This window comes from Syngnathus floridae, chromosome 6 (assembly GCF_059516105.1).
Source record: "Syngnathus floridae isolate MCC-2025c chromosome 6, RoL_Sflo_1.0, whole genome shotgun sequence".
Lineage (NCBI taxonomy): Eukaryota > Metazoa > Chordata > Actinopteri > Syngnathiformes > Syngnathidae > Syngnathus > Syngnathus floridae.
Window position 1 is genome coordinate 11,660,075 of NC_142418.1, and position 18,528 is coordinate 11,678,602.

At 39.6% G+C, this 18,528-nt stretch overlaps 1 protein-coding gene and 1 long non-coding RNA gene across 5 annotated transcripts; one reads left to right on the forward strand and one right to left on the reverse strand.

The window, feature by feature from the left end:
- The first annotated feature begins 2,480 nt into the window (after positions 1-2,480).
- LOC148396534 (uncharacterized) lies at positions 2,481-16,638 on the forward strand. 4 transcript variants are annotated; one of them, XR_015859027.1, is made up of 4 exons: positions 2,481-2,846; positions 3,419-3,584; positions 12,813-12,978; positions 14,585-16,638. It is a non-coding gene; the product is annotated as an uncharacterized LOC148396534 (long non-coding RNA). The 4 variants fall into 4 exon arrangements; XR_015859029.1 differs by lacking the exon at positions 3,419-3,584 and having other exon boundaries at positions 2,482-2,846; positions 14,585-14,798; positions 15,041-16,638; XR_015859026.1 differs by lacking the exon at positions 3,419-3,584 and having other exon boundaries at positions 2,482-2,846.
- On the reverse strand, positions 11,174-18,284 carry LOC148396535 (uncharacterized). The gene is made up of 4 exons (XM_088378480.1): positions 17,629-18,284; positions 17,318-17,516; positions 14,579-14,770; positions 11,174-13,067 (listed from the first exon to the last, which is right to left on the reverse strand). Exons 2-4 carry the CDS (start codon positions 17,502-17,504, stop codon positions 12,760-12,762), a joined length of 687 nt encoding a protein of 228 aa, XP_088234606.1. The 5' UTR covers positions 17,505-17,516; positions 17,629-18,284; the 3' UTR covers positions 11,174-12,759.
- Positions 18,285-18,528: the final 244 nt, after the last annotated feature.

The window sequence follows — 18,528 nt, forward strand, 5'->3', positions numbered from 1 at the left end:
AGGATCCCAACTGTCAACTCTCGCCACCTGATACAAGCAGCTGATTTTTGGGAGGAAAAAAACAAGGTCAGAGCCACAGCGGTTTACACATGCACAGTTTGAGCTGCAGACAAACAACTTTCCTACTCCACCAAACAGAGAAAAAAAGGCAAAAACATATACGTAAATATACAGTTTTCACATTAATGACCAAATGTGGATGTATTAAAATATAAGTGGGAGAGAGAGAGAGAGAGAGAGAGAGAGAGAGAGAGAGAGAGAGAGAGCGAGAGAGAGAGAGAGAGAGAGAGAGAGAGAGAAACTTGACATCTGGATTTAAAAGGTAATTTGTTTTGCCTTCATCATTCTTGTAGTATCACAATCACATGTGGAATTTAGTCAGTGCTTTCAACCCAAAAAGGAATGTACTGCATATGTATATTGCATTGCACTCAGCAATTTAGACGATTCATCAATAAATTGATTTATCTATGAGTCGATTACTAATTGGTCATCAGATTAAACCATCCATTTTGCTATTTGATAATCAATTAATTACTAAATTTGAAATTTTAAAATTGTCCAAATGTAATTTCAGTTTCTCAGCTGTAAATATTATCCAATTTCTGTCATCGTCTATGCAGTGGGATGATTATCTTTGTGATGAATAAAAATGTTTGCTTTTACTTTCAAAAACAATCAGCAACATTTTTGCCTTTTATTTATGATGTGTTATGGACCAAACCAGTCCCTGAATTGTAATTACTTTTTATTTGGGCATGTTGTGCTGTAATTTGGAATAATGCTTGATTATTTTTTATTGAAATGAAATTGAGATACTTTTTCGCAAGCCGATTCATTATTTAATTGACAAAATAATGGTCAGATCAATTGGTTATTAATATAATTGTTAGTTGCAGCCCTTAAACAATTTTTAGAAAGCAATGTTTAATTTCCACTGAGAAATATGGTTGCAATCGGGTGCAACACTAAAAGGCAAACGGCATCCAAATGGCATCTTGCTGAATACATTGGCTTGTCATTTTAAAATGTCATTTAAATGTCATGTCTGTTTGAAGATGTACCATGTATATATGACATAAAATATGCAGCAAAAAATATGTTTTCTGCATATTTGACCTTCAAGGTTTAAATCTCAGCTCCATCTTTTCTGCATGGAGTCACAGTAGGAATTTCTTCTCCCCATACTCACTTGGGTCGCCTTCGTCCCACATTCGAAAAACATGCTTGTTGGTTACCCAAAGCTCGAACATTCCCCAAATATGAGTGTATCACCCCTCTCCCCCAAAGTCAACCGGAATAGGCTCCAGTTCACTGGTGACCATTAAAAGGATAAGAGGTAGATAATGGCTGGATATTTAACTTTACTGTAACTCAAATTGGCAGCATAAATGAAGTAACAATTGCAAGCACAGGTGAACACAATGGTGCTACAGCGTCCAACAAAGAGGCATGAGAAAAAAACAAGGTCTGACGCGACGTGTCACTGAGCAACCTGAGCTTACGTAAACACGATAAGACATCAAGCAACGCCCAACCATGTCAAAAAAAGGACCATAGCAACTGACAAGATCAAGGATCCAAAAACAGTGCATGAGAGTGTATTTGCATGTCTTGTATGCATGTGTGTATTTGACATACTGAATTTATTGAACCTTTGACTTGAATATATGTATCCAAAGAACCTGTACAATAGATGACCATCTGTTTTGTACTGATTTTGTGCAGGGAAGTGAAAAGCAAGGTTTTCAGATAAACAACTTTTCAGACAAAGCAATATACCATCATTTGAAAAGCCAGACTCATATTACAGTTTATGACCAAGAAAAATATTATGTGGGCATGGCATTTTAAACTGATTTGTTTGCAGGGAAATCAACAAAACAACACTTTTTGTTAAATATTAGGATGAATTGCAATTAATTTATCACAGTCCTTCTCATTTTCCTGTCTTCATAAAAGGCGACGACTGGCTGGATTAATACATTGGCTGCATATGATGTAGTTTGAACTGATATTGTATGCAGTGTGTGTTTTGTGACAAATAGGCAAAGCACAATTTGACACTGTGTTGTATTACTCATCCACCTTCTGCTGAGACAAAGTGCAAGTTATATGATATATAGTTTAGCAAGGTACCACAAAATGATATACTGCAACAAAATGTTCCACTCCTGTTGATATGAATATAATTGACATGATGTTCGCCATGTATATGCATGCACTCTTGTACCCAGTAACTAAGCCAGATTGTGGAAGACAGATATGAGACTTGTTGGAGCCAATTTAGTTTCCTTGGCTTAAATTCTTATTTTTGTTTAAGATTCGCTGGCCTTGGGCCATGGACTTTTATTTGACAAAGCCTTTGATCACCTGGTCAGTCACCTGGTCAGTCACCTGGTTAGTCACCTGGTTAGTCACCTGGTTAGTCACCTGGTCATTCACCTGATCAGTCACTTGGTCAGTCACCTGGTCAGTCACCTGATCAGTCACCTGGTCAGTCACCTGATCAGGGAAATAGGCTGCTCCCACTTGGTAGTCAGTCTCAGTTAGACAAAAAAGGAAGATAGTAGTGACATAGTTTTTCACTGCTAAAAAGCCGCTTCAAGCTACTTCAAGTCTGCTCCAAGCTTGTAATTTTTTGGAAATTGAAACTTGGACTTTAGAAAACAAATTTTAGTTTACTTCTTGGAACCCTTTATGTTGAAACCTTAGTTAGATTACAAACAATTTGGATTTGCACCTATGTGCCACCTGTTTGCCTGCCTGCCTGCCATTGCCTCTCTCCCTCGGCCTGCATGCCTGCTTGGCTGCATTTTGAACATTCTACCTCCATCTTCAAAAGGGTATGAGCAACAGCTGTACACAGTGTTTTAAGATAAGCGTGTGACAAGAACTATTCAACATCTAACCTTTGAATTTTAAACTGAAATGAAACTGACACTCACAAGACTGTCAGATGAAGCAAACAAGCAATGACCCCCTGAGACCTTTGTCTCTCTCTGTGCCTGCTAATTGTCTTGCAATTGAGGACATTTTGATTCACAGGGAGGAGAACTTTCGGAGAGACCATTGTGACATAAAGTAGTGTCGTGAATATGATGAGCAGATTGTTGTGCCATTTTCAAGATTAGTTGTGCATGTGCACAAGCGGGTGTTTCAGGTGCTGTGTTTTGAGCAGCTTTGTCTCTTTTTTTTCAATATCATGTCCGCTTGCTCGGTTTTTGTGTGCATCTGTTCTCGTCAGCCTTGTTCCCTTTGAATATAGCAGTCAACTTCCTCTATCCATTTGTTTCTTTTTCAGGTGTGCCTTGTTGTATTGTCACTTTGTATTTATTGTATGCTGCATTTGAGGAAGGCGGGCGAGGAAATGTATACTAGAACACCCCTTTAAACACACTTTTAAACCCCTTTAAAGGTTGACTCTGAGTTGCAAAAAAGAGGACCCTGAGTACACCGAATGGCTTCAATATGATGTCACTTGTCAGCCATCTTTGTCTTTTTCATTCGGCTCAAACTCTGAGGGCAGAACTCGGACAGTCCGAATGGGATTGTTCTGACTTCCCAATTTCCTCAAATGCAAGGTAAGTTCCCTGCTTTCTTTTGGTCTTTGCTGTCGTGTGTTGTTGTTAGTCGCATCAGCCAAATGCAATTCATGTCAAGTTACACTTCCCGGGTTAGGGTTAAATTTGAGTATTTTCCCTGAGAGGTCTGTAAGCATGAAAGCAGAACAGCAGCAGACCTACGACCCTAAGCCGTTTGGAAGATGAATAAATTCATGAATAAAGCAATGCTTTTACCACTGTTGCTGTGCATGAACATTGTATGAGGTTAAACTGGAGTGGAATATAACAATTTGCAGTTTGATTCCAGCGGATGTCTCAGAACTGTGCCTTCTTTTTGTAGGATACTGCCGGAAAGCAATCTTCCTTTAGGGTTTGTCCATATACTGTAAAACATTGGGGAGAAGAGGACATTGTAAGACAGGAATTATATTGACAAAGGATATAGTATGTCGCAGTGATCTTGTATGAATTGCTAGCAAAAAATAACAGGCTTAGTACAGCGTAAAGAACACATAAGGGCTTTAGGTTGATCGGAGGCTGTGACAAGAAAAGGGCTGCAGAGATCAAGGCTTCCAAATACAACTGCTAAAGCCAGAAGTCTAAAAAGACCACCGCTCAGCTCAGACAATGTAGCTCTAAGAAAAAGAAGAAAAGGACTCTAAATGAATAGCACTGATGAGTCCACTATCTTTCTCATAGAAAAGTGTCAGCATGGTGTGTAGTGAGTATAAAACGTTTACACACCCCTGCTCAAATGCCAGGATTTTGTGAAAGCAGTGACACCAAAATGAATTATTTTAAAATGTTTTCCACGATCACATAAATTGCAAAATTCAACTGAGAAAAGGGTTGCACAAGTTTATATATCCAGCGTAAATTAGACGAGAGCTTCTGCATGAGCTTTCTAAATGCCTCCAAAAAATGTCAGCATTTCTGTGACTTTTATTAAGGCTGAGAATGGCGTTTCCCCTTCCATGTCAATGATGGATTTTATGTATTTGTAAATCATTAGGGGCCAAATTTTTATTTTAGGCCTCATCAAAGTCTTGCATTAACATCTCTTCTGAAAATGCAGATTTATTCTTTCCTTGGACTGGTTGCAGGTATTTCCACTTCTCTGGTGTGTTAAATAATATGGAAAGCAAGTTAGAGCAAATTTGTTTATACCATTTCAGGAGCCTCTTCAGAATTGGAAATCTCCTGTTGCCACAGAACGATGGGCATCCATAAGTTAAATAGCATAGGGAAATTAAGTCTCATACTCTGGGCGATTATGTTTAGCCTTCCCAAAAGCAAAACCTGCAACTGGGAAGACAATCCAGATAGTGATCCACTTGTAGACAATCAAATGAAATCAAAAGTATAAGCCATGATGTTTCAAGACCACGAAAGATTGGGGGATCAGGACCAGTGTCTTTAATCAAAATAGTAATATACTTCTGTGTATTCCGTGTTTAATTAAATGGCAATATCCCGATTTACAGAACAGTCCTCCTGTTGCTAGGGGACTTCGAGCCGAGTAAAAACCCTCTAAACTGCATTTGGCTTTTGTTTAAACAAGTATTCAGCCTCTTTTTCAAACTGTCTGATGCAGATTTACACAGAAGGTCTGTCATCTGAGGAATAGTAGCTTGCAAACAACCACTTAATATTTAAAATGTTTACTTTCCCTCTTTTATGGGAAGGTGAACATTTAGTGTGTTATATCTATACAGTTCTTAAATATGAAGAATTAAAAAAACAAAACAATGGCAGTACACGTTCAAAACTGTGTCAAGTAGTACCTGTTCCCGTTATGTAAAGAGCAAATCGTGGCTGCAAGGCAGCTATATGTACATATATACAAAGAAAAATCAGTTCTATTATGTATCAAGGTTTTAAATTTCCACCTAACACAAAAAGATCCATTCTGCATGTAGATCCCATTATAATTGTCTTGTCTTTTTAACTAAAAACTCATTATAGAAAATACCAAGACAGCTGTGCCCTTTTCTTCAGTCAATTCTCAAAGCTCAGACAAAGGAACAATGGGCACAGAAACACACTCAGATGCATTGCTGATTTCAAACTGTGTTTTTCGAGCACTGTGCTGCAGCAAGTGTTGCCACAGTTACCTTGAAAAGTTACTAGCTCTAAAAAGTAAGGTAATTGATAGTTACTTTTCTGATTACTTAATTTTAAAAGAAACTAAATTAGATTACAAGTCACTTTAGATATATATTTTGCAGATGACGACAGCTCTGCAAAACATAAAATGACATCTGGTTTTGCCATTTTACTTAATTGGAAGTGCATCGAGGATGTCCCGATTTTCACTTATAAATTCTCAATGTATTTTTTTAATCAGATAAATCGTATTGCCTTGCATTTTTAATCAATTTGTTTTGGCGAAATCAGGAAATAACTGCTCTCCAAATGCTCCTTTCTGGTCAGAAATATACTGTTGCCATGCCCCCATCTATCTTCTCATATGAGAGGAGGAACTGAACATAAGGAAGCAAAATGTTGAATTCTCGGCAGGGTTTGTCAAGGTCGCAAATATTCTCCAGGCATTCAGCAGATGTTTGCCTGTACTTTTCTTGTTCAAATTTCCTTGCTCACAAGAAAAGTCACTTTACTCGAGCAAACATTCTGCGAACATTTAGTTGCCACTCAGTCGCGAACAATTAGGAGTTTTTCGAAGAAAGTGAATGTTGTGTTCTTGTCAGTTTGTCAGGGTTCGTTCAAGGTCACACAACCCCCTGCATGGAGTAGACAGTGGATTGGAGTTTTGGTGATGATTGGTTAAAATTACCAGACACTAGATGACAATAGAATGTGACAAAGCAAGAAACAATATTGCAATGCTTGTTTGCCTCCTTGCTTCAAATACAAAGTCAGGCTGATGTGTGGAAAAAAAGCAGCCCCCACCCACAAATACTGGGTTTCAGGAAGATGTGTTGAATGTCGTCATAAAAAATGCAGGGAGTGAATTTCAGTGCTGACATCATTTTTACACACATGTATACAAAAGTGTCAATGTTCAGGCCAATCAACTGTCACTTTAACAATGATATTTAAGAATAAAGTTTTTCATTAAATAATAGACAATGTTTTACCTTTTTTGACTTCACATACTTTTTATTTATCTTTAAGAATCTTTTCTAAATGTCACTTTACATAAATGTATTACTTGTTTTTTTTATTTATTGAAAACTACAAATGCATTTAGTCTTTCCTGACTTCACTTACAAACAAATGATTAAAAAAAATAAAATATAAAGTAAAAGCAGGCTTTTTTACCTGACATTTCAAATGTGTTGAGGAGATTGTTTTATTTCTGTTCAGCCGACACTGAATGCCTTAACTGGGTTAGGGACCCATACACAGTAGCTCAGCATCAGTTTAAGGGCAGGACATTATTGTACACTACTGGAGCCAGGAGCAACTGACTGTGACAAAATTGACAACATTTAAAGTTAACCTTTGCTGAGCCACCTTAGGACAGTTTTTGGTTGGTGACTGCCAAGGAGCTATTTGGACATTGTACCCATTTTCCGTGACATAACAGTGTGAGGTGAGCTTTTCAAGCCTGACTACAATGAAAACTACAAACCGAGAGTCAGCGAGATGTTGAGGAAGGGCTTTGTGTGTTCGATTCCTGGCAGCATATCAGCTGTTTGTCTAAACAGGCCTGGGTTTCTCATGGGGTGAGTAAAAATATACATGCTTATAAAATAATTTTCTTTGTGCTTATCGCATTCATATTTGAGACAAAAATAAAAAAAAATGTGCCTTGGCTCAGAAAAGGTCACAAGGAAATTATTTCAGGTGAAGGGAGAAGTTGCAAAGGCCTTGATTTGTTGGTACATGACTGAAGTAAGGAAGGCTGTTTGTACTGTATTTAGCAGACAGTCTGTTTTTGGTAGAGAAATTACTATGAGAACAAAAGTCCAGGTGGTGGAGTATTAATCATTGAGCCATGACAATGAAAATATAATCCATCAGAGAGCCATTTTTGCTCTGGCCCGTCCTCTGTGCAACCTGTTGATTGTTAGGATGACGGTAGAGATGGTGTGTAATTGTCTGAGAAATGCCTTGTGATTGACTGGCATCCACCTCTCAGTCAGTCGCGGTACGCCAACGAAACAGTACAATGGTACAGGTTGGAGGAAACCAACCCAAATGGGCATGCCCCTGATTGCCTCAGGACATATCCACAGCTAAGATGCTTTTGCCTGGTGGTCACATACACAACAACGCCATGCTTTGTCACAGCATATCATTTAAACTAAATCAAACCGAACTGCTTGGTCAAAAGAGGGCTTTGCATACATGAGGAATGTGAGATTTAAATTGCGCTGAATTCATAAACAAGAAAATTGCTGTCCACCTGTCTAAATCATGGCCTTAGAAATATTGATACAGTTTGCATTTGCAGATCAGTTTTTGCTGGCAAGTACAACAGACTCTGCATACATAAGTATTTACAGTCTGATCTGAATGGGGAATAAGGGAAGGAAGCGAGTACGGTGTGTCATTTTAACCTCTATTTTTCTATTCATACTCACTCAAGCTTTATCAGCTTGCTCCCACATGACTGATATGCAGTGATTTTCATCCCTTCCCTTTCAGTGAAGGACCCACTGGAGCAATGGAGAGAGGAAAGAGATGAGAGATCGGGATTGTTTATTCAGTCAGATGGACTATCGTGTGCAAAATTGATTTGAGCTGAGGAGAAAACCATCTACAAAAGGCTCTTGGCGTGGGTATGGGGGGAGAGCAGAAATGCTGTGTCCCAACTGTAGGGTAAAACAGATGAGGATTGAGAAAGTGCCTGGATTGGATTGGATTCTTGACTGGGGTTCATCTATTCAGGGGCTTTCTGTTGAAACTGACAAATTCCGAGAACGCCAGCGTATTTTACTTGAAAATTGATTATTAAGATGGCTCTTCTGATGTTAGGTAAATTAGCATCAAATTTGGTCTGCATGCTGGAACACATTCTGGGTTTTAAAAAAGTACCTCTTAAAAGATGACTTAGTGAAGTCCTCGGGCTGGCAGGGACAGCTTTTTGTATTCCTCCATTCCTCCTCCTTGTGCCATTATGAGAAGTTACGTGTGACTATTCTTGTGGAGCTGAGCCCATTATTGTAAATAAGCCAATAAGTAACCTCACAGTGCGTGTCTCCAAAGCAAGTACACTCTATATGCAAAGTAGAGGCACACTGTTTAAGAAACTGGCAGGAAGTGATTATATTTGTAATTTAATTTCCTTGGTCACACATAGATAAGAAAATGGAACGACTACAGTTGGCCAAGGTTGACTAGAGCGATACTCGAATGGGACGTAGATGTCTGAGAAAACTCTACTTACACGATGTATGTGATGATCCAATTACAAGTCGAGGACACAAAAAGCAATGTTAACACACAAAACAGCATAAAAAGTCATGCAAAGACTTGTGTATTCTAAAGGAATTTCAAGTGCAGAATAAGAATGAAACTCCCTTTCCTTCTGTCTGCCTCGTTTCAATGTCAGTTGGAGTGAACAAATGTAATCAGCAGGGTGGTCTGGGTGGCACGTCCATCACAAAGAGCAATGGCTCATTGAGGATTCCACAGGCGAGATGAACTGAAGTCCTGGCAAAAAGCATGGCTGAAGGACACAGTGATATTAGCCTCCCTTTTTAGGATTTTTCTAACATTGTGGAGTCTTCGCATCAAGATTCCTGACTTCCCCAAATGTGTCTGCTTATGCAGTGAAGGACATAGAGGCCATGTTCTTATTTCAACAACACCAAATATTTTAAAGCTAAAGAAGGATGGTGACAATGGAGATGAGGAGAGCGTGAGGTAGATGGTTCATCACAATGCTATACAGATTTCAGTGACAGTGTGAAGCTCTTCTACGGCATCTAAATCCTCCCTCCAATCCTTTGTTCTCTGCTCTCTCCTCCCCTCATCTCGAGTCGGCTACCCCCCTGCTGTCTTGTCATTCTGCACATTTCTGCATCTTTTTTTGAATAAAAAAACTTTCAATCCAATTGTATTAATATATCAGAAAAGTTGGAAATGTTCAAAGTGAATTATGTTAAATCCAAAGAGATTAAACTGTAAAAAGCATGGAAGTCTGGCTTTATTTCATAATGTATTTTGCTTCCAAATGCGCAACCCAAGCTCCATATCTCCAAAGTTGCCTGGCAATCAAACTATTATTTTGTAGTTTATATTTGTCATGTTCTGCCAATTTTACACTGGAAAAAATGTATATATGCATGCAGAGATTTCTATGTTGCATTGCTCATCTGACAAGATTTCCTCCGCTGAGCCAAATGACATTGTCAGATATGAATGTTACACTAGCACCACCAACAGGCCAAACAAGAATCTGTTCAGTTAGTGGCACTTCCTGTCCTGCAAAATCCAGACTTATCTGTAAAATCGGACAGTGCTTTGTTTCTAGGTACATTTATTTAACTCAGTTAGTGCATCTACAGAACGGCAAGTACATACTAAGCGTTCATCCTGTGGGGGGTGATGTTAACATAATTAGAAGGACATGGCTGGATAATGAGTTTCTAATTGATATGAAGAGCAGTGGATGAGCACAGGTTGTGTTCTGCACATGCTGCCAGCTGCCTGCAGGAAGTGCCAGTGGCCTTTAAGCAGGGAGACGTCCTCTGATTGATGTCTGTTTAGCAAATGCCCTTCAACAATCAGCAGCCACAATCTCATATCTCTGTGGTTGCATCCCCGAGCATTCTCCTGTTATTGCTTCCTTTGTGCATAATCGTCTGACGTCTTGATTCACTCTACCTTGATTCACACCAGGTTTTGGGAAGATGTTTTCAAACAATGCCCCCCTCCTCCTCCCCACAAATTGGCCCAAAAGCAAGGAATCTAAATGTTTGTTCCTGGATATTGGAATTTATCAAAGACTATATACCGCCAAGGGACGACACACCACGTTGTACAAGAGAATCTTAGAAAAATGAATCCATTTGAAAAGTACTTCTACATTAGATGTTAAGTGGGTTTCCAGCTCTCTCAAATATTTAATTAGATTTCAAGAACTTTCTTTGAGGGAGCAGAGCAAACAACAGCAAATCCTGAGAGGCACGGCTGGACACAAGAGTACACACCACAATGAATTGCGTAGGTTTATATTTAGGTGGGATTCTATTTGTGGTTTGAGAGCTGATGCAGGACGACCCTCAAGGACATTTTCCTCATTTACACAGCAATTAAGCACTACCCTGTTGCTAAATTGAAAAAGAGACCAAAATCCTCTGTGGATTTAATAACAAACTCATTAGCGGGGTCCAACAGGGCGGAACTGCCTTTTAATCAGAGCACCACCTGATTAACGCCCAATTAACAAAGCTGGTGCCTCTTAATTTTCCCCACTTTGGCACATTCAGCATACAAGCCTAAGCAGTCTCAAGTCTATACTACGCTTCCTCGTGGGAATGCGAGACAACGTTAAATGTAATGCCTTTGGAGGCAGTCTGTCATCGGGTGGTCCTAACACAAGGCAGCTGCAACCTTTTCGCAACACACTTCTAACTCACGTTGGGATGATGTATGTATGCATTGTCACAGCAGATACAGAAAGCAAACAAATGAAAGCTTTGAGAGGATTTGGTTTATTTAGGTGAGGTTATTTTTCTCTTTTTCTCTGGACATAAAACTCAGTGACAAAATCAGGTTTGAAACACACCTGAGCTTCAGTACCATGTGAATGGCAGTTGCGTCAGCTGAAGAGGCAATGTTTTTGTTTTATGCGGCACTGTCTTGAAAAATTAACGAAATACAGGATACAAATACCGTATTTTCCGCACTAACTATAAGGCGCACCAGATTATAAGGCGCACCTTCAATGAATGGCCCATTTGAAAACTTTGTCCATATATAAGGCGCACCGGATTATAAGGCGCACCTTCAATGAATAGCCCATTTTAAAACTTTGTCCATATTTAAGATATATACATTTGTCCTGCGGGCCGGACTTTGGACATGCCTGCTGTCGTGGCTCAATATTGGTCCATATATAAGGCGCACCTGATTATAAGGCGCACTGTCAGCTTTTGAGACAATTGGAGGTTTTTAGGTGCACCTTATAGTGCAGAAAATACGGTATATAAATAGAATCCCAATGAAGTCATGTTGATATTAACATGGTGGTGAAGAGTAGTTTTGAAAATGTATTTTTAAAAAAAGTCTGAAACAGTACTGTCTGTATCTACAATATGTATGCAGATGCTGTGGAACAATTTGTAGAGTGGGAGTCACAGTAATAAGAGCATATTTCCAACAACCTGCATGCTAAAATTCTACAGATTAGCAACCAATGCTCAGGTAGGCACCACCCAATGCTTTAAATAAGGGCTGTTAAAAGGAGCAAAAGGGCACCCCAACATTGCTCATGAATTCAAAGAGACACTCTTCCATGCCTGTACTCACTGAAAATAATTACTTGACAAATAAATCCGTCTACGGTAGTGAATGGTTGAATCCCAGTTGGCAAAACAAAAAGGTTCGTGGTAGTGTGCACCCACTTTGGTTCTGCCACAGAAGGAAGGGAAGATGCAGACTCCGCACAGTAAAGCTGGAGCAGAGATTAAAACTCAAAAGCGCTCTATTGTGAGGCAGACATGCTAAACACTTGCTTACAAAGCTCTCAAGTTCATGTACAAACATGACATTATGAGAAGGAATATATTGCTCCATTGAAAGGATTTGCAAATTGATGATTAATGAACTAATTTGATAAAAATGTGATGCATTTCTTTATGCAAAGATAACGTTCATTTCAACATCAGGATCATTTGTACAACTCAGTAACACAATTACAAAACAACAAAAACTGAACTGTTTCTGTTAACTGTTTGTAATTCTTTTTTTTTTTATCCATTGACAGTGAGACTCATCATCCATCCATTTTCTGTACTGCTTGTCCTAATTAGGGTTGCAGATAACTGAAGCCTTTACCCGCTATACTGTATTTTGGGCAAGACGGCTGAACTGGTCGCAAGCAAATCGTGGAGCCACTCATTTTTAGTAAATTGGGCTTCATTGTTTCGTATAGTTTTTTGTTTTGTTACAAGTCAATCTGATTGGAAAATGCCCTCGATATTCATACTGCTTGCCGGTTTCCCCATGGAGTTTGCTCAGCATTTTCATGTGAAATGATTACACTCATATTCTTCATTCAAGGTACTGACATGTACCTCTTTGGAGCTATCTTACTTTTACTGACCGCAGGGTGAGGACAACCTTCACTGAAGCTACGACTCGGCTGATAGGTGACCCTCCATGACTCCACTGCCTTCTCCAGATCTTCGAGGATGTCTGGCACAATAGCTTGCTCAGCGACGAAGACAATCGTTTCCACAACTAACAGGAGGATCCAGCCTAAAGCACCCAACCAGTAAGAGGAACCTAGGATTGAGAAGTCCTTGTAGATTTCTTCATTGTGGTGATAAGTGAAAATGGACCAGCTCAATAGGAAGAAGAAACCTGTCAATGGAGAGAAAAGAGCAGTAAAACCACGAGTTACCACATTTAAAATGTCATTAAGCCTATTATTGGTACCCTCAAGCTTTTATGATAATGGAAAAGAAAGTTAAAAAGTCTATTTAAACACATTCTGCCCTTGAGGGTATGTAAATGTAAAACATTAAAGTCTTCTTGAATTTAACCCAAATCAACACAACAAAGTCTCTTGGAGGTTAAGAGAAAGAAAACAAAGCTATTTTAGGACTTTGCTTCCAAATGTGCGATATTTAAATGTCAAGACTAAAACAATGCCCTCTCCAAATCCAGTAGATGGATGTCTTCTTTCCTTGTGTATTTGGGGAAGTTGCGTTTGTGTCACCTTGGCCGGTCACGATCATTTTTTAGGATGTATTTTCCCAAAAACTATCATGCTAAGTTAATAATATTGTTTGTTTGATTGTTTGTTTGTCACTACCGTAAACGGATTTATGTGTCTGTCTGTCTGTCTGTCTGTCTGTCTGTCTGTCTCTGTCTGCCATCCATCTGTCCATCCATTGAGTGGCAAAACGTACCCATGTACCCATTTACACCATTTAAAGGAGCCATATCATACACCCTTAAAATGGCTGGGTTAAAAATTGGACCGACACGGGAAGTTGGGTAAATTTGATCGAAACAACCGTACAAAAATTGGTTGTTTAGTTCAAAACAACTCAGGAAGTTGTGTCAATTCCTGGGTCAAATTGACCCAATTTCCTGGGTTGGTCCAATTTTAATATTGCGTTTGTGAAATAAAATAAAGAGGCAAACACGGGGGGCACTTGCTCAGGTCTCAGGTCACAACTAATTATGGCTCATCAGGTTTATGAAGCTGACCCGAAACATTCATCAGAAGAATGTGTTTCACCGAATTGGAATGCACAAAACAAAGAAAATTTGGGGGATGACTTCCCCTTTAACTGTTTGCTGTTACTAAAGAATGTTAAATGGAATCTTGTGTTATGGTTATTTTTTATCTATGATATATTTGTGAAGGTAAATGTGGGGTGGGGTGGCCTCCAAATACAATTTTGCTTGGGGCTCCAATTTGGTTAGATACAGCCCTGTATCCATGTTCTATCCCTCTTGCCTTCATTTACAGTCATGAGTGAATGGCATCTATCCCAGGTAACACTGGGTCAGAGGCAGCGTACATCTCGGACTGGTAACCATGAAATGCAAAGTATATTGAGACAATTTACACATTGAAATAACAAATAATTTATAGTTACACTACCGGACAATGATGTCTTTATTTAACTGAAGCAGAGGTCTTGAGGAGGATAAGTTTCATAACTAACAGTACATAGCTACTCTGTGATTAAAAAAAAAAAAAAAAAAAATGAATTGGAATGATACAGTGCCAACTAGTCCTTAAGATGACAATTGTACTTGACTGCAATCGTTAAAACCTGACCCCTATGGGTCCTATCATTTCCATAATTCTGACAGTGTTACTCAGCCAAATAAAAGTAATCTTGGGCATGTATTACCTGTAGATAACATGGTGAGGAGCAACAAGGTGGTGGGGTAGAGTGCCTGTCCTGCCATAAGCAAAGAACGAGTGTTGGAGTAGGAGCGCACAGTCTCTGATGTCCACCAGAGGGCGAAGACAAGCGAGAGAGCTCCTGTGCTCAACGCCAACAGGAAGGACAGAACCCCAAACACTCTCTCTGCTTCCAGGGCTGCATCAGAAAATGAAGACAAGTCAATGTGAGTGGGCCTTTCTTCAAACCTCTGCAGTACAAAATGTCTTTTGTGTTGGTGTAAATGTTCACTCTGCATTTGGTTTTGTAAAAAAACAAAAATCCCCAGTTTTACTGTAATACAGCTGTGCCTCCCAACCAGTGCACTGTAAGACATCATCTGTTGTGCCTGAGGAAATTATCCTATTTCATTTCATTGGTCTGAAAATGTATATTTACGACAAATCTTTGTTCATCTGTCTATGCTAGCGACACACAACAACCCCAGTTGCTTTTGACTGGTGGCCCTAATATTGCACCTCATGAGGCCATGGATCTTAGTCCTTGCCCATCTGCATCCCTGGTAAACCTGTCTATGGACCTGCTGCAGTTTGCATACTAGACCAGCATCAGTGGACAGCGCCATCAACGAGCTCCAACGAGCTCTGCCTCACCTGGAGTCTCCTAGGAGCTCTATGTGGGTCCTTTTCTTGGACCTCAGCAGTGCTCCTGGGAGCTCTATGTGAGTCCTTTTCTTGGACCTCAATAGTGCTTTCAACACCATCAGGCCAGCCATCCTGAGGGACAAGTTTGTGCTCGCCGGAGTGGACCAACACCTCACATGACCCACTGATTTGTGGATTACCTCACCAACTGTCACCAACAATCTGGGACTGTGTGTCAAGAGACTGTCTTCTGTAGTGTAAGGGCCCCCAGGAAACGGAGCACCCTTCCTCTTCACCTCTCTACACCGCAGACTTTTCTCACCTGTCATCCATCTGCCAAAGTTCTCTGATGACTCTGCCATCGTCACGCTCATAATTGATGGGGACAACCGAGCATACAGAGAACTTGTGAGGGACTTTATGGACTGGTTCTACCTCCACATTAACACTGGAAAGACTAAGGAGTTGGTTGTGGACTTACGCAGAAGCCTACACCAGTGAACATCCAGGAAAGGGACAGTGAGATGGTAAGACCTGTGGTAACCTCTGCCATCTTCTATGGAGTGGTCTGCTGGAGGAGCAGCATTACAGCAGCTGACAGGAAGAGGCTGGACAAGCTCATTAAGAATGCCATCTCCGTTCTGGGATGCCCTCTGCAAATTGTGAAGGAGGTGAGAGAGAGGAGGATCTCAGCTAAGCTATCCTCCATGCTGGACAAAGACTCTTACCCCCTCCACCACACACTCGCTGCACTGTGGAGCTCCTTAAGTGAAAGGATGCACCGCCCGAAGTGTGTAACTGAGCGATATCGCAGGTTATTCCTCCTTGCAGCTGTCAGACTCTCCAACAAAATCCCCAGGTTGCAATGAATCATGTTTATATGTATCTAAAGCTTCAAATACAATACAAAAAATTCCAGCAATTAATCATAAATGAATTCTATTTGTGGCCATTTATAGTACAGCACTAGATCAATAGAATATATTACGCTCTAAGGCCTTATATTCACTGACAAAGTAAATTTGTGAATAAATTGAGATAAGATCATCATTAGTTCCATTGATTTATTCTTTGTGACGTAAGCTGTCACTTTTTTCTAATGCCTTTTCAAAGCCTGGATGTTTCTAAATTTTCTTAATTCCAATGAAAAGAAAACGGAAATGTTGGTTTTCAGCCGCAGCGGCCCTTGTGATAATGCTCCATTGGTCCGTGACATATTAATTGAAGAATTTGATTATCATTATTGTAGTAGCAGTTTGTGTAGTGTAGAACTCTAAAGCAACATAATGGGATGTATCCACTCTCAAACATGTCAATTGCTTATTTAAACAGAAATAAATCATGCAGTACAATTCTGTACCACTGAGAACAACAAATATGATAATGAACAAGTTCAATAAATGTCTCTGAGTGTCAATCAAAACAGAACATTGGGATATTTGTATTCCACAGAATATCTGATGTAATACGATTAGATTGTTGTGGTTCAGGTAGGTCTATCTTTCTTTGAGCAAAAAAAAATATTTATTAGAGGTATGTTTCCTCACTTTCTATAGCTATTACTAGCGTTTTGTTAGCCCAGAACCAGATAAGCGGCGTTCAAAAAGACCATGAATATTAAGATGTGGTGACATTTACCTGGTTTTCACTGTCAATATAGCCTTCAGCTAACTATAACTGCGGCATGCCTCTCGTGGGAATATTACACACCCATGCAACAAGCATGTTGAAGGAATAAGGAATTAGTAGAGAACACAACCTCTACAGCAATTGTCAAACAATAACAGTTTGCAAATTAAAAAAAAAAAAACATAGAGATCAGGTTTTCAACTATTCTCAATCTGCTCAAGTGAATGACTATCCTATCCAATATATGTAAGATATACTTGTTGAAAAGAATGCACTTCTCGGAGCAGTGACGTGCTCAGACTTGTTTACTACTTCGGTAAAGGCTTTTCTGTTTACTGTGTGGTATGACTCCCTCCGCCTGGACAATGGGGGATGCAGTTTTGCTTCTTTTCAGCACAAAAGACAAACCATTAGGTTTGACATTGCTTTATGTTTAAAAGCCATCAGAATCTAGCTGAGACGTCTTGCTCACCATTGAAGATCACACCATCAATGACAGGGTCACTCTTTGTCTTATTCCACTCGGTCCAAAGTCCGCCATCCTTTAACCAGAATGGTGTCCAGACTGCATAAGACACACACAAGCAACCACCAAGCCCCACACAACATTGTGTGAATCTGAAGCGACTGATCGTGTCCTTGAATTCTGGCAACTTCATGTTAAAAGAGCACTAAGAAAGGGGAAACAGAAGTGGACGTTTCAGGTTACCATTTTCTCGAAGTTCTCATTATCAAATTCTAACCTGTATAATGATGTCAAATGATGATAAGTCATCACCTTACCTTTGTTCAAAGCCAAATCAAAGCATATCAGCCTTTCTTGACTGTACCTCTTCTGTACTGTATTCAACACCTTGAATCACACTTTTTTTTTTGCTGTGCTCATCACCCACTCATACTCCGCCTACACTGAACTGGAAACTCCTCTAGTAGCATGTTGCTGTGACATCACTGTGGCCCACGATCTCATAGTGAAAGTGAAACAACACAGGGTTGGCCTATTTGAGGAAGCTCAAGGTTGTTTGATTATTGTAACATTAAAAGAAAGCTTGCCAATTAAAAAATAAGTGAGAACGAGCCAGATATGCACTCAAATTTGTCTGAGATACTTTGTTGGTGGCATTTCATTTGATAGAACAGCAAAAGGCTACCCATCTACTATTCGAAGTGCCGTCACAAATCGTCCCCCTTTGTTTTTCATTCTTTGAGCCAGAACTGGCCTCACAAGGTTTTATAATTTGCACAATACAGTATCTACAAAGCCAACTAGACAATAAATCTGAAACACATACCTTATGTTGTTTAATCCTGTATCAGTACACGATAAGATGACAAAAAATGTATCTACCTCAAAAAATAAATTAATAATAGAAGTAATAATAAACCCCCAAAATATTATTCAGAAAATGCTGATACAGGGCCAGGTGAAAATGTTAAGGAAAACATTTTCCTCCCCCCTTAGTTCCGCCAGTGCTCAAGCTCATTAAATAGTTTGAGGAAGAACTACAACCGAAATTGTGAGCCAGGGCCTCTAGCCTTGCATCAATGAACAGGATGAGTCAAACATTTTTAGAGACACACACTTACACACTAGAGTGTCAGCTGCGAGGGGAGACCTTGTCTCTTCACCTCACTTCTTCAATTGTGATGGCAGGTGTATGACACTTTTTGTACCTAAAGCAT